Source organism: Myotis brandtii, unplaced genomic scaffold, assembly GCF_000412655.1.
Source record: "Myotis brandtii unplaced genomic scaffold, ASM41265v1 scaffold61, whole genome shotgun sequence".
Classification (NCBI taxonomy): domain Eukaryota; kingdom Metazoa; phylum Chordata; class Mammalia; order Chiroptera; family Vespertilionidae; genus Myotis; species Myotis brandtii.
This window is the reverse complement of record NW_005370318.1, coordinates 865,156-881,741: the sequence shown is the minus strand read 5'-3', so window position 1 is coordinate 881,741 and position 16,586 is coordinate 865,156. Positions and strand designations below refer to the sequence as shown.

Here is a 16,586-nt window from a genome sequence, read left to right as displayed (position 1 = left end):
ATAGCATAAAAAGGAAAACTAAAACTAGGAGGTGATAAAACTGAATATGAACCATGGACAAAGTGTTTTGTTTGGCATAGTTTTATTTTCAAAAACTATTTCCACTTAATCTTATGCTGCTACAATACCTCTAAAAATGCTGGGTCTCCTTCTGAGATCCCAATGGGCAGTCCTGCCAAGGTAGCTGGACCAGATGGGTTATCTGATATAATCTTGAGATAATGCAAGTGTCCTGTATCCCTTATCACTACCTTTCAACCTACTGAGGCTTTTTGGTTTTTTTATTTTATGACTTTAAAGCAGGTTGGAATACCCAGACCAGTATATAGAGAACAGAAGAACCAATTTAGATAGAAAGAAAATCTGAATATGGATATTCAAAGATGAATATGAATCCTCTTAACCATCACTATACCTACAAATGAGGTCTTATATAGTATGTCATGTTGATATTATGGAGGAAACACTTTTTTATTAAAAAAATAAAGTGATGTTTATAGAAGAGCATTCATCAAATATTAAGTGATCTCTGGCTTTTAATGCCAAGCAAAGTACACTTATTCTTTTTATAAATTAAATATTGAATACCCCCAAAATATTTGTAATATGCATAAATTATGAGGAAGAATAAGACTAATACCCATATACCCACTACCGAACTTAAGAAATAATGCACCACCAAAAACATTTTTACTTTTTACTATATGCACTCTGGCAATGACTGAACTTTTTACACAGAGTATATATCACCTTTATAACAACAAAAAATAGTTTAAGACATAACACACACAGTGATCTTACTAGGTTAGGTTATTGCTTACTCTCTCACTTAACTGTATATGAGAAGTAAGAATTACCAAATAGAACATAAAAACTGGACCCAAGGATTATTAGATATAATTCTTTTAGCCCAGTGGTTTTCACACTTTTTCTTTTAAAGCACCAGCCTGTATTTCTACCTAATATAAAATGAATAAATACAGCTGCTTAGTTAGGATTGGAGAGAGTACCATGCAGTTGAATCTAAGGCATGTCCTCACCATTAGAGTTAGAAAGAGAAGAAGAGAAACTCCTGGAAACCACCATCATATCAGCAGGTTGGAAAAAGGGGAAGTGGCTGACAAACATACTTACTTTTCAGTTTCTGTCCCCGGAGAGAGACTGTAGGCCTCATAAGAATTTCTACAAGGAGCTATAAAAAATATATTTTTAGATAAAATCTTCAAAATTAATTCAAAGCACAACTTATAAAACAATCTTTGCTATGCTAACTCATGGCCCAAATATCTATAACAGTATTCCAAGAGCCTCTTATTCCCAATATAGGCAGATGGCAGCAAGGTTCAGGGAAATGAGCTCTATACCAAGAGTCTGAAATGAAAGCTTGGGTTTTAGTCCCAGCTTAACCACCTATTCCCCATGTAAACTTGGGCAGGTCAATGCCCCAACATAGCCTCTGTTTTCTCATTTAAAAAAATAGGCATATTAGATTAGGTAATCTATGAGATCCAATGTGGCTTTAATTTTTAAAAAGCTACAGAATATCACCACGATTCTTCTTCTGCTTAAAGAATTATTTGTTTTCTCTTATAAACATAAAAATAATCTCAAGGATATACCATAAACTGTTAATACTTATTTCTACAGGGGGTAGGAATGATATGCATTCATTTTTCATTTTATATACTTTAAATACAACATATAATTTTGTTTAAACTATTTACAATAGGTATGCATTAAAAAACCCATTCTGTTGAGACAAAGAGGGAAATTTACAACTATAAAAGGGTCAATCCAGCAGGAGGATATAACAATTATAAACAAAGATGCACTTAAAAACAGAGCCTCAAAATAAATGAAGCAAAAGCTGACAGAATTGAAGGAAACAAACAATTCAAAAATAATTGTTGAACACTTCAATACCCCACTTTCAATAATAGACAACTGGGCAACAGCAAAGAAATAGAAGACTTAAACACAATAAACCAATAACAGGAGGTTTGGCAAGAATAAAGCACCCTACTAAAGGTCAGTGAATGGGCAAATGACCCAAGCAAAAGCCCATATTTATGAACAAACTGAGATTCCTGGAGAACACACAAAAAAAACAACCCATAAAATCAAGAATCATTGATCCAAAGATGTCCTAAGGTGAGACAGACACCTGCTGTAGAAAGACACATTTTCACTAAAAATAGACATGAGGCTAGAGACCCACATTATTCTTTTTCTTCTCATTAACACATTGGTGTCTATTAAGTAAATTCCTTGATGAATGATACAGAAGTGAAGGGGGGTCCCTTGAACTGACTAGTAAGTAAACAGTATAGAGCCAATGGGACTCCTAAGGAGTAGAAATTAAAGAGCAGAAATTAAAGAATAAAGTTTATGGTAAATGATGTATATACAAATGTTTAACGTTCAAGCTTTACTTTTGTAGAAAATGGCATCTCTAAGGGAAGAAAACTTTTTTGGGGGGAGAGGGTGGAAGGAGACATATGTAAGACTTTCAACAATAAAGAATTTAAATTAAAAAGATAAATGAGCCGAACTGGTTTGGCTCAGTGGATAGAGCGTCGGCCTGCGGACTCAAGGGTCCCAGGTTCGATTCCGGTCAAGGGCATGTACCTTGGTTGCGGGCACATCCCCAGTAGGGAGTGTGCAGGAGGCAGCTGATCGATGTTTCTCTCTCATCGATGTTTCTAACTCTCTATCCCTCTCCCTTCCTCTCTGTAAAAAATCAATGAAATATAATTTTTTTAAAAAAAGATAAATGAAATAAAATCAAAATAATATAAGAAAACTTAAAAAAAAGAAGTATAATATGATACAGCAAAGTGTAGAAATATTAAGGATACAGCCCCAGTTTTTACCAAGTATCATTCCTATACAATCAACACCCAGACCAAGACACAGAATAACCACATGAAAGCCTCCCTCATGCTCCATCCAAGTGATGGATGTAAGGGACAGATATCTAGGGGGGAAAGTAGGATCCCAGTCCCTCACTCATTACAGCAAAATAAATTTAGAATGGTGCAAAAATTTAAACATATGTGATAAAAACTTTAAAATATTAGAAGGAAACAGAAAAGCAAGAAACAAAATTCTGAAGCCATAACTAAAAAGTAAACCTTTCTACTTTTTTGTTGTTGTTAATCCTCACCTGAGGATACTTTTTCCACTGATTTTTATTTTTATTTACTTATTTTCTTTGTTAATCCTCACCCAAGGATATTTTTCCATTGATTTTTAGGGAGAGTGACAGAGAGAGGGAAAGACAGAGAGAAACATCGATATGAGAGAAAGACAGATTGGTTGCCTCCTGCACAAGCCCTGATCAGGGCACGGGTTGGGGAGGAGCCTGCAACCAAGGTATGTATGTGCCCTTGACCTAGAATCAAACCTGGGACCCTTTGGTCCACAGGCCAATGCTCTATCTACTCAGCCAAACTGGCTAGGGCTCCACTGATTTTTAGAGAGTGGAAGGGAGGGGGGGGGGAGAGGGAGAGAGAGAAACATCAATATGAGAGACACACTGAGTGGTTACCTCCCACATGTGCCCCGACTAGGGGCCAGGGATGAAACTGCAACCCAGGTATGTGCCCTTGACCAGAAATTGAACCTGAGACCTTTCGGTGCACAGGCCAACACTCTAACCACCGAGCCACGCCTGCCAGGGCAAACTTTCTCCATTTTAAAGTACCACAAACAAAGTCAAAATTCAATTCTCTAACTAGGAAAAAGAATACAACACATAAGACAATGGACCTTAAGAAATTAGGAGTAGCTACAAATTGATACAATCTGAATGTGTGTGACCACCCAAAATTCATGTTAAATCCAATATGTGATGGCATTAGGAGGTAGGGCCTCTGGGGATGATTAGGTCAGGAGGGCAGAGACCTCATGAATGAGATTATACCCTTATAAAAGAGGCTTCAGAGAGATCCCTAGCCCCTTCCCATATGAGGAAATAGAAAAAAGCTGGGAATCTGTAACCTGAAAGAGGGCCTTCACCAGACACCAAATCTGCCCTTGCCATAATCTTGTACTGTCCTGCCTCCGGAAGTGTGAAAAATAAATTTTGTTGTTTATAACCTACACAGTTTGTAACATTATAGTAACCTGAAAGAACTGAGATAGAAAATCAATAAGAGAAAAGCCTAATAACCAAACAGAAAGGATGCAAAAGCCACTAACAGACAATTGGCAGAAAAGAAATAGAAAGATATTCAAGAATGCAAATTTTAAAAACTATCAAGAAAATAAGAGCTTTTAAAACTCATAATAAAAAGACAACCCAATTAAAAAAATGAGACGAGACATACATTTCTCTAAGGAAGATATACAAATGATACATAAACACATAAAAAGATGTTGAACACCATTAGCCAATACAAGTCAAAACCACAATGAGATACCACTTCACACCCACTAGGATGGCTATATTCAAAAACACATATAACACGTTTTGATGAGGATGTGGAAAAAATGGAACCCTCATACGCTGCTGGTGGGCATGGTGCAGTTGCTTTGGAAAACAATCTGACGGTTCTTCAAAGGATTAAACATAAGAGTTACGATATGACCCAGTAATCCCACTAGTAGGCATATACCCCAAATTATTGAAACTCCAAGCCTGCACAGAAACTTGTACACAAATGACAAACGTAAACTTATTTTGGGATTATTATTTGTGTGCTTTTCTTTATGCTAGTTACACTTCAATAACAAAGTCCATAAAAAAAGCACATATACATACTATTTGGTGATGAAGTGAGTAAGCAGACACTCTTATACTTTGTTACTAGGGATGTAAGTTGAAAAAACCTCTTATATGTATGTAAACTGACAAGTTTATAAACAATAAAAGGCACAGATGCTTTGATCCCAAAGGTATACATTCACATGTACACAGAGTAGGTACAAAAACCTTTACTTCAATCTTGTTTGTGATAGCAAAGGTATGAGAAAACTATAAATGCCCATCAACTGAGGCCTGGGTAAATAAATTATGGTACAATTATATCAGGGAATACTACAGAGCTGTTTAAAATAATGAGGCAGATTTACATGTACTCAAATGAAACTATCCCCCAGCTAGAGAATGACATGGAAAAAGCAAGATACAAAGCAATACACCTGTATATATCACATGTCACCTCTATATTTGGAGAAAATAAACCTAAGGTGGGGAAGTGGGGTTATTTACACACACACACACAAAACATCTCTGGAAGGACATAGAAGAAACTGGTAATCAGAGCTGCCTCTGAAGAGAGGATACTGGGAAAGTGAGGAAGTACAAGACATACCTCTTTAACTTCGTGCTTTCCAAAAAAAAAAAAAAGGTGGCTACATTATCAATTCAAATAAATAAATTCTTCTAAAGTAAAAGCTATGCTGCCTCAAAACAGGTGAGTGCTAATGAGCTTTTAAAGATTAAAATTCTCAAATGTTTGCTATATATTCTGAAATGTTTCCTGACTCCCATTTTAAGAGTTAACTTCTCAAACCATTAAGCAGTAGTAATAGTAGTAGAAATAATAAACAACTACTTACATCAACACCTCCAAACAAGTCAAAAATATATGTATTTGGATAAGTGGTTTCTTGGGTAAGTTTCCTCTCTTCAGTAACAAATGCCATAGCCTCCATGGAGAGAAGAGGAGAAATTTCCTAGTTTAAAAACAGTATGAAGAGAGACATTCAGTTTTTGTATCTAACACAACCAGACACCAAAGCAGCAGTCTGCATTTTAATCCCAACTTAAATCCCCATGAGATAGCCCCAATAAATCACACTTCCTCATATTCAGACTCCCTATAGCAGTGATGGCGAACCTTTTGAGCTCGGCGTGTCAGCATTTTGAAAAACCCTAACTTAACTCTGGTGTCGTGTCACATATAGAAATTTTTTGATATTTGCAACCATAGTAACACAAAGATTTATATTTTTGATATTTATTTTATATATTTAAATGCCATTTAACAAAGACAAATCAACCAAAAAAATGAGTTCACGTGTCACCTCTGACACACGTGTCATAGGTTCGCCATCACTGCCCTATAGAATCCTCTCCCACACTGAATCTGGGCTGGTGTGACTCACTTCAACAAATAGAATGTGGCAGAAGTGACACTATGCAATCCTGGCCTAATTCTTAAGAAAGACTGGCAAAGCTGGCTTTTGCTATCTTGGAACCAAATCACCATGTTGTGAGAAGTCTAACATAGACACCTAGAGAGGCCATGAGGAGAACTGAGGCTAAGGACTGATAGCCTTAGCTGATCTCCAGCTGACAGCACCAACCTTGGACCTTCCAGATAATTCAATACCCAGCCAACACCACAAGAAGCAAAAGAACCACTCAATCAAACCATTATACAATAGTAATAGTAGTAGAAATAATAAACAACTACTTACATCAACACCTCCAGCCCTGACCAGTTTGACTCAGTGATAGAGTGTCGGCCTGCGGACTGAAGGGTCCCGGGTTTGATTCTGGTCAAGGGCATGTACCTTGGTTGCGGGCACATCCCCAGTAGGATGTGTGCTGGAGGCAGCTGATCGATGTTTCTCTCTCATCGATGTTTCTAACTCTCTATCCCTCTCCCTTCCTCTCTGTAAAAAATCAATGAAATATATTAAAAAACAAAAAACAAAAAACAAAAAAAAAACCACCTCCAAACAAGTCAAAAATATATGTATTTGGATAAGTGGTTTCTTGGGTAAGTCTCCTTACCCAAAAAAATTGTTATAGATATACAGTGATTATTATCTCAAGTTTTGGGGTGGCTGGTTCTGCAGCAATAGGTATCCAAAACATTGCTCAAGTGTCTCCTCTTCCAGGAAGTCTTCTCTGATTCCCTTCAGCAGAAGCATTCTGATGCACCTCTGAACCCCCAAAGAAATCTGTAATTCATTGTGGCATTTAGCACTTTTACTTTGTACCTCTTTACAAACGTATGTTACTTCTTCCCTAGACTAAATATTCCTTGAAGATAAGACAAACAGATTCCTCTTTGTATTCTCCCTAGGTCTCATGACATTGCAGGTATTCAATACAGTCAATACAGTGTAGAGGTTCTCAAATTTGGAGGGGCCAAAGAATCCTTTGTTCATATGGAACAGAGCTAATAGAAAAAAATGATAACTTACAGAAAAGTTGATACAATAAAAGTTGTAATAATAGTAGTAATAGCTAATTTATTTAATGCTTGGGTCTAAGTACTTCATGTATTACCTCTTTTAATCCTCAAAACCCTGTAAAAGATAATAGTAACTTATCCCAAAATTTTACAGATAAGGAAGCTGAGGCGTGAAGAAGTTGTCAATGTCACACAGTGGTAGAGACAGGATTTAAGTGTAGGAAATCTGGCTCCAGAGTCTGTGCTTGTAAAGCAGAACTATTTTGGATGAAATAGGGGAGAGAGTAGGAAGAATCCAGGACCCTACTCATTATGTTCTCCCCTCAGGAACCTGTGAGGGAAAATGGAACACAATAGGCAAGAGCAATCATTGTATGCTCAAACACTGGTGAGCATCAGAATCATCAGAAGGGCTTCTTAAAATTCAGACTACTGGGTCCCACCTGCAGAGTTGTAATGGGTCTGAGAGGGGCCTGAGAATGTGCATTTATAACAAGTTCCCAAGTGATGCTGATGCTGCTGGTCCATGCACCACACATCAAGAAAAAGCAGAACTCACTTTTACAGATCACCTGCTATATGCCAGGCACTGGGCTTTTACACTTTAGTTCATTTAATCCTTAAAATAATTCAATGAAATAAGTATAGTTTCACTCATTTTAGAGGCAAAAAACTCAAATCACAAAGTTGCCTAGGGTCACATAATTAGTAAGTGACTGAACCACTTTTTCTGGATCTTATTTTTCTCATCCATAAAATCAGGAAGTACTTCCTGCTGGCAACCTGGTACAGTGGAAGCTGGTCTTTGTATAAGACAAATCTGGGCTCATCATATAGTAGCCACAAGGTTTTGGGCAGGTTACTATTGAGTCTCGGTTTTTTCGACTGAAAAAGAGAATATAAAAAACAGCTGGATTTTGTCTGCCCAGCAGCTTTCTCTCTTCTTCAGGTAACAACTGCATTTCCTTAGAGGAAATGCCCCTCCCCACTTTCTACATAGTTCTGCTAAGGTTGTCAACAAGCAACTCAGTCCCAGCCCCTAGCCAATAGTCTCTCATTCACCTCACCTGAGTGGCTAACCCACGTTATAGAAATGTCACCCAAGACCTATGATTACATGGAGGAACCTGAGGTCACACACAGATGTCAAGATAATAAATGGACAGCCTCCATGGACACAAACAATGGGGCGGTGAGGCCCTGAGGCGGGGGGTGGGGGTGAGCTGGAGGGGGTCAATGGGGGAAAAAGGGGGACATATGTAATACTTTCAAAAATAAAGAATTATAAAAAAAGAAATGGACGGCCTAACTGTTCAGTTCCTGAATTCACATCTGTGCCTTGTCAATTATGTAATACAATAAAGGATTTTTTTTTTTTTGCTAGTCTGAGTTACTGTCACCTCCAATCAAAATATTCTAGACCAGTGGTTCTCAACCTTCTGGCCCTTGAAATACAGTTCCTCATGTTGTGACCCAACCATAAAATTATTTTCGTTGCTACTTCATAACTGTAATGTTGCTACTGTTATGAATCGTAATGTAAATATCTGATATGCAGGATGGTCTTAGGCGACCCCTGTGAAAGGGTTGTTCGACCGCCAAAGGGGTCGCAACCCGCAGGTTGAGAACCGCTGTTCTAGACTAATACAAAGAAAGAGCCACCCATCTCACAGAGTTACCCTAAGAATTAAATATGCCTGGTACACAGTAAATTTCAAATAAGTATTTGCTGGATGAATAAAGAAATGATGATCACACAGCAAGCACTCACTATTAATTTCCCTCATTCTACTTCTTTTTCCTCCTCCTTCATATTTCAAATTTTGCAGGAATCAAATGAAATAATATATAACTCTTTACAAAGTGTTTTTAAACAAGTGTAAAAGACTGTAATTATTTCTACCCTAGTCAGACTATGAGAAGATCAAAAATACAAAACATTTCTTTTATTCCCCCTCAAATCAATGCACAACTTTTATTGCATCTTTAAAATGTCTTACGTAAGTGTAAGGAACCATCCAGCATTTTGTTTCTGTAGCTGAAAGACGTAGATCTTATTCATCAGCCTGGTGAACTGTTCCTTTTTCAGAAACATAGATACCATCCAAATTTTTCCTGATATCCTTGTTTTTAAACTGTTTTGGCTTGCTGAATCAAAGCAGCTGAATTTGATACAAATTCAAGGCCGTTTCCTTCAAGAATTAACTCATCTTTGTGGGCTTGAGATACTGAACAAGCAACACCTGACCTCATCTGAATCCTGTGGATGTATTTCTTGCCCAAGAAATTTCTGATTTCAACAAGAGAACCATTCTCCTGAATAACGACATTGATGGGGAAGTGAGCGCACACACAGCCTTCACCATGTAATGGAAGAACAGTGTAACACCCATGATCATGTCCTGTACATAACTACAGATGGTACAAACGGTAACCAGTTCCTTTCAATTTCCCCACCACTTAACAACCTGTAGCCTCTCCTTTTTCTTTCCAAGGAGATTTGAGTTCTACATCAATGTGATTGAAGTCCCTTAGCAGGGTGCCTCTGGGGTCCTTCACAATAACTGAGTGTCCCTTCAGAGCAATGTCCACATTTTCTGAAATGTTGACTGTGATTGCTCAGAATGGTCTTCATTCTCACAGTGGATTCAGCTCAAAATACCTCTTCTTAAAGGTAAAGATTAAGCTTATTCTGGATCCTATTATATTTTAGAATGACTTATCCTATATAATAAAGAGCTAATATGCTAATGGTCATGACGCCCTCACACCGTAACAACTGATCAGCAGGAGGCTGCGCGTACAGCAGGTGTGTGCGGTTGGGTGGGGACTTGACTCTGGAGGACTTGACTGAAGGCGCGGGCGGGTTTCTGGGTCCTGCCTCCCGTGGCAGCAGCAGTGGTCGCGGGACTCTTTCTGGGTCCCACCTCCCGGGGCGGCAGTGGTGGGACCCTTTCTGGGTGGGAGGGCGGGGCTGCATGTACGGGAAGGCGCGCTCGGAGAGGGATCCCGGGACTTGCGTGATTTCGTGTGCCTGGTCACTAGTGTGATATAATAATCAAAACTTCACCTCTGAAGAACAGTGGGTTTTAACTGCAGCTAAAGCTGGTGCTCTAAATTCAAATTTGGACCCACCCTTCTCATCCCTCCAAGTTAAAGTTTAGATATAGTAACCCCAGACCGACTAAATCAGAAACTCAGAGAATGGGGCCCAGCACTATGTTTTAACAAGCCTTCCAGGTGATTCTCACACACACTTAAGTTAGAGAATGGTCTTACTATAGCTCTCTGCATTCTTTCCATCTCTCTCCCAAACACCAAGCCCAGTCCCTTCAATCTTCTTATGTTAGTCACTAGAGGCCCAGTGCACGAATTTGTGCACCAGTGGGGTCCCTCGCCTGGCCTGCGGGATCGGGCCAAAACCGGCTCTCTGACATCCCCCAAGGGGTTCCGGATTGCAAGAGGGCGCAGGCCAGGCTGAGAGACCCCACTGGTGCAAGATCAGGGCCAGGGAGAGATATGGGAGGTTGGCCAGCCGGGGAGGGAGAGGCCCGGTGCACAAAATTTGTGCACTTGGGAGAGGGGAGGGGGGTTCCTTCAGCCTGGATTGCGAGAGGGCGCAGGCCAAGCCGAGAGACCCCACTGGTGCATGATCGGGGCCAGAGAGGGACATGGGAGGTTGGCCAGCCAGGGAGGGACCGCGGGAGGGCTCCAGGGCGTGTCTGGCCCATCTTGCTCAGTCCCGATTGGCTGGACCCCAGCAGCAAGCTAACCCACTGGTCGGAGCGTCTGTCCCCTGGTGATCAGTGCACATCATAGCGACTGGTCGACCGGTCAACTGTCTGCCTTCTGGTGGTGAGTGCATGTCATAGCGAGCGGTTGAGCGGCCTTAGCATATCATTAGCATATTACACTTTGATTGGTTGAACGGACGACCGGACACTTAGCATATTAGGCTTTTTTTATATAGGATAGGATAATTGTCAATAACCACAAGGCCACTTCCATGAAATGTGGGATCTTTTTCTTTTTTGAAAGGATAATAGTTTAATTAAGATTTAAGATTCACATTATGATAAATGATAACTTCAATACACCCTTTAAATTTACCAACATCTTTTAAACCCTATTCAAAAAGAATGCCATCTCAATCCCAGGGCACAGTGTTGACCTCCCAAATTAAGCAAGCACTGACAAAGTCCAGAAGGACATACATCCACAGGGAACTTCTGGTGTTGGGGGTTTTATTTTCTTCTTTGCACTTTTTCTGAACTTCCCAAATTTTCTATAGCTTACGTAATAAAAATAGACACTTTTTAAAAGTAGACTGAGAGATTTTTTTTAAAAAGCAGACATCTTGTGTCACTTGGAGGCCCTGAATGCAGCCCCTCCAAGGCCCAAAAGAATTACCTTGAGGATGTTTTGACACTCAACGAAGTCACTGTGAAGGTGGCTGGTTGCATAGAGCTTAAGGAGCAGCTGAGGAATTCCACTCCATTTGGATGGTTTGTCCCTCTCCGTCAAAAATGTCTCAGTGAACTGTGATTAAAAAAAAAAAAAATACACATTTTACTGATGAGGAAAGAACTGCAGTTGACCTTGAACAACATGGGTTTGGACTGTGTGGGTCCACCTATATGTGAATTTTTTCAGTAAATACACAGTTGGCCCTCTGTATACCCAGGTTTTGCACCCCCAGATTCAACCAACCTGGGATTGAAAATAGTATCGTATTTGTGAATTTGTTCAGTAAATATACAGTCGGCCCTCTGTATACCCAGGTTTTGCATCCCCAGATTCAACTATCCTAGGATTGAAAATAATATCATATTTTCAAACTGTGGCTGGGAGTCCACAGATGTGAAGGGGCAACTATATGCATTGTTCTCTGACATTTTATAAAAGGGACCTGAGTATCTGCTTATTATCTGCAGGAATCCTGGAACCAATCCCCGTTAGATAGATACTAAGGGACAACTGTATTAGCATATAGGGCAAAGAAGAGCAACTGCCTCCCCAACCCCCACCCTCCCCCCCGGACAAATAATTCAAAGACCTCTTTCTAGAAACCTTCAAAAGCTCCTCAGCAGCCTATAAGTTAAAAGTTAACTCTTGCCTTGTGATACAACACCCTTCATATTCTATCACCTACTTTCCTTTCTAGCCTCATCTCTTTCCCAATGCACACTCTAGAGTCCAAATACACACGTTCTTTCTCTTTGCCCCTCTGCACAGGTTCTTCCCCTAAAATGTCCTCTCCCTGTCTCTTTTACCTGGATGCTTCTTCTCCATCTTCAAAATGCAAACCAAACAGCCAGAAAATTTCTTTGACTGGCCTTTGCCTCTCTTTTCTAAAAGAGTAGGTGCCCTTCTGCTGGGCCCGTATCTAACATTTATCCTACTGTATCATAATTAATAGCTCATGTGTTCACCTCCTCCTATGACCTACAAACTCCTTTAGAGTAGGTACCAAGCTGTTGTTTGTCATGCATACCTTCTCTCAAAGAATGCCAGGTACTAGTTTAATGATAGGTACATTAATCAATTATGGGAATTTCCACTAACACTAGTGGGACAAACCACTATCAGGGGCCGGATGTGAATTATTTTCATGTGCACCTGTCCCTCAATCAGGTAAAAGCTCCTGGTAACTGTTATTACTAGTATAGGACATGCAAGTCTTTAATAATGTCTTAGTCTATCCTGATACATGTTGGTCCCAATACCTAGACAAGTACCATTATCCTTTCTGAGCATATTTTAATTGTAAAAATAAGATAATACTGGGATAATGGGAGGTAATGTTTGCGAGAGTAATGTATTAGGATAAAGATAAACCATAGGAAATTACCATTTCTGTAGGTAAAAAATGATCAAATATTAGGAATTTCATCATCCTAAAGCTCAAATCAATGCAAATCCAAAAACAATGGAAAAACACCTTTCCTTTCCTTGAAAGGAAAACAAAAAACATACACCATGATTTTATGGAACTTAGAAAAAGGAGTGTTTACAAATTTACAGCTGTGAACATTTATATTTTTAAAAGAGGTGATCTCAAATCACTTATTCAAACTTCTACCAAAAGAAACTAGAAAAAAAGGACTGAACCAAACACAAACCAAGCACAAGGAAATAAAAAATATTATTGTAAATTAAATGATAGAGAACAGAAAAATAATAGAGAAAAATCAACAAAATCAAAAGCTGGTTCTTTGAAAAAGAGTGAAAACTTTACTTCCACTGACCAACTTACACGAACTCAAATTACTAAATTCAGGAATGAAAGAGCAAACATTACTAGCAACCTTACAAAAATAAAGTTTATAAATGAATACTAGGAACAACGGTATGCCAACAAATTAGAAAACTGCTGTGAAATAAACAAGTTCTTAGAAAGATGCAACCAAAAGAAACTGACTCGAGAAAAACACACACAGAACATGTGATGGCCCTACAAGAGATCAAGTTAGCAATTTAGTAAAAAAGAAAGAAAACTACCCTCAAAGAAAAGCTCAAATAGAGATGCTTCTATTAAATACAAAGGAACACTTCCCAACTCATTCTATGAGGCCAGTATTACTCTGATACCAAAAATCAGACAAAGAAGGACATCACACAAAAACTACAGACCAGTATCTCTTATGAGAATAGACATAAAAATCCTCAGAAAAATACTAGTAAAGCAAACCCAGCAACATATAAAAAGAATTATACACCAAGACCAAGCAAGTATTCCAGGAATGGAAAGTTGGTTCAACGTGCAATCAATGTAATCAATCTGATAAAGGTCATTTACCAAAAATCCACAGCTGTCATCATAATTAATGGTGAAAGCCTGAATGCTTTCCCACTAAGATCAGGAAAAAGACAAGGATGCTAACTCTCACCACATCTATTTAACATTGTACTAGAAATTCTAGTCAGAGCAATTAAACAAGAAAAAGAAATAAAAGCATCCAGATTGCAAAGGAAAAGTAAAACTATATTTTCAGATGACATGATCTTGTATATAAAATACAGAGTGGGGCAAAAGTAGGTTTAGAGTTGTTCATATGGAAAATACAGTAATTAAATAATAATACCAGAATATACTCTGTGTTACGTGTACTCACAGCTGTAAATCTACTTTCGTCCCATCCTGCATATTAAGGAACACACACAAACTATTAAAGCTAATAAGTTCAGCAAGATTGCAGGATACAAAATCAATATACAAAAACCAGATGAATTTCTATACACTTCCAATGAACAACCCAAAACCAAAATTAAGAAAATAATTCCATTTATAATATCATCAAAAAACCCCAAAATACTCAGGAGTAATTTTAACAAAAGGAATACAAGCTTGTACAATGAAATTAAAACAGCAGATATTTAAAAATACCTAAGTACAGTTAGAAACCAAGATGGCGGCATAGGTAAACACCAGAGTTTGTGCCTCGAACGTCAGTTACCTATAAGGGAGTACCCATACGACTGTCAGCTGATTTCTCAACAGAAACTTTGCAGGCCAGAAGGGAGTGGCAAGAAATATTCAAAGTGATGAATAGCAAGAACCTACAACCAAGATTACTTTATCCAGCAAAGCTATCATTCAGAATTGAAGGTCAGATAAAGAGCTTCACAGATAAGGAAAAGCTAAAGGAGTTCATCACCACCAAACCAGTATTATATGAAATGCTGAAAGGTATCCTTTAAGAAGAGGAAGAAGAAGAAAAAGGTAAAGATACAAATTATGAACAACAAATACACATCTATCAACAAGTGAATCTAAAAATCAAGTGAATAAATAATCTGATGAACAGTATGAACTGGTGATTATAATAGAATCAGGGACATAGAAAGGGAATGGACTGACTATTCTTGGGGGGGAAAGGGGTGTGGGGGATGCGGGAAGAGATTGGACAATAATCGTGCACCTATGGATGAGGACAGTGGGTGGGGAGTGAGGGTGGAGGGTTGGGTGGGAACTGGGTGGAGGGGAGTTATGGTGGGAAAAAAGAGGAACCAATGTAATAATCTGAACAATAAAGATTTAATAAAAAAAAATTTAAACCAAGTATAAAAAAAATACCTAAGTAAATGCAAAAACATTAATGTTCATGAATTGGAAGATTTAATATTGCTAACATGCAATACTTCCCATATTGATTCAATGTAGTTCCTATAAAAATCCAAGTTGGCTTCACAGCAGAAATTGACAAACTAATTCTAAAATTCATATGGAAATGTAAGGGATTCAGGATAGGCAAAATAATCTTGAAAAGAAGAATGAAGTTGGAAAAAAAATCATACTTCCCGATTTCTAAATTTATTACAAGTCTATAATAAGTCTGTGACTGGCCCCATGGTAGACATTTAGATCAATGTAATAGGACTGAGACTGCAAAAATAAACACTTAACATTTATGGCCACCTGATTTATGGCCACTTGACAATAATATCAAGACAATTCTTCACATCATATTAAAAAATGAACTCAAAATCAAGGACCTAAATATAAGGGCTAAAACTGCAAGAAGAAAACATCAGTATACATTTCATGACCTGAGATTAAGCAATGGTTTCATGGATATGATACCTAAAACATATGCAGCCAAAGGAAAAATAAAATAAACTGAACGTCTTTAATATTTAAAAAGTTTGTGCTTTAAAGGACACTACCAAGAAAGTGAAAAGACAATCCACAGAATGGGAGAAAACATTTGTAAATCATCTAAGGGCCTGATAGGGGTCTACTATCCAGACAATATAGAGAATTCTTACAACTTAATAATAAAGACAAATAACCAAACTACAAAATAAACAATGGGCTAAAAATTAAAAAACAACAATACTATGAGAAATAAAGAATTCCTTTGATAGGCTCATCAGTAGACTGGACATGGCCAAGGAAAGAATATCTTCAAGATAAAAACTTCCCAAACTGAAATACAGAGAGGAAAAAAAATAATGGGAAACAAAAAACAGAACATAATATCTAAGAACTGTGAGACAATTATACAGTGTGTAATATACGTATAATTGGAATACCAGAAAAAAATATTTAAAATAAAGATGACTGAGCTTTATTGTGTTTTGTGTGAGATCCATCACAGAATAAAATCTTTTGACCTCCAAAACCAAGTACACAGCTTTATCTCTCCAGATCCTCCAGGTCAAAACCGTGTGCTATCTTGGGGTTGTCTTTCTGGATATGAAGGTTTATCATAGATTTGCTGTGATGATCTCTAACATAAAATCTTTTGTAAGCCAAGGAACCATGGTAATTGCTGCTACCAATCAAAAGTATTCTGGCAATCAGGCTCCACTTTACATGGAAATAATGACAAATTCTACATGTAAAAATTGTTTTCTTGTCATTATTGATGTAAATAATCAACAAAAATGTGACAAAAGGTAAAATGAGATGGAGTCAATGGTAATTTA

General features: G+C 38.1%; 1 protein-coding gene across 1 annotated transcript in view; it reads right to left on the bottom strand.

Moving 5' to 3' along the window:
* Positions 1–11,696, bottom strand: part of TRPC4AP (transient receptor potential cation channel, subfamily C, member 4 associated protein) — a gene marked incomplete at its 5' end in the record, with an annotated part of 57,613 nt that extends 45,917 nt beyond the window's left edge. Inside the window, 3 exons of the mRNA XM_014550639.1 lie at positions 1,135–1,192; positions 5,566–5,682; positions 11,565–11,696. Of these exons, the coding sequence (XP_014406125.1) occupies positions 1,135–1,192; positions 5,566–5,682; positions 11,565–11,696 (307 nt within the window). The remainder of the gene's footprint in view (positions 1–1,134; positions 1,193–5,565; positions 5,683–11,564) is intronic.
* Between the last annotated feature and the right edge of the window lie 4,890 nt (positions 11,697–16,586).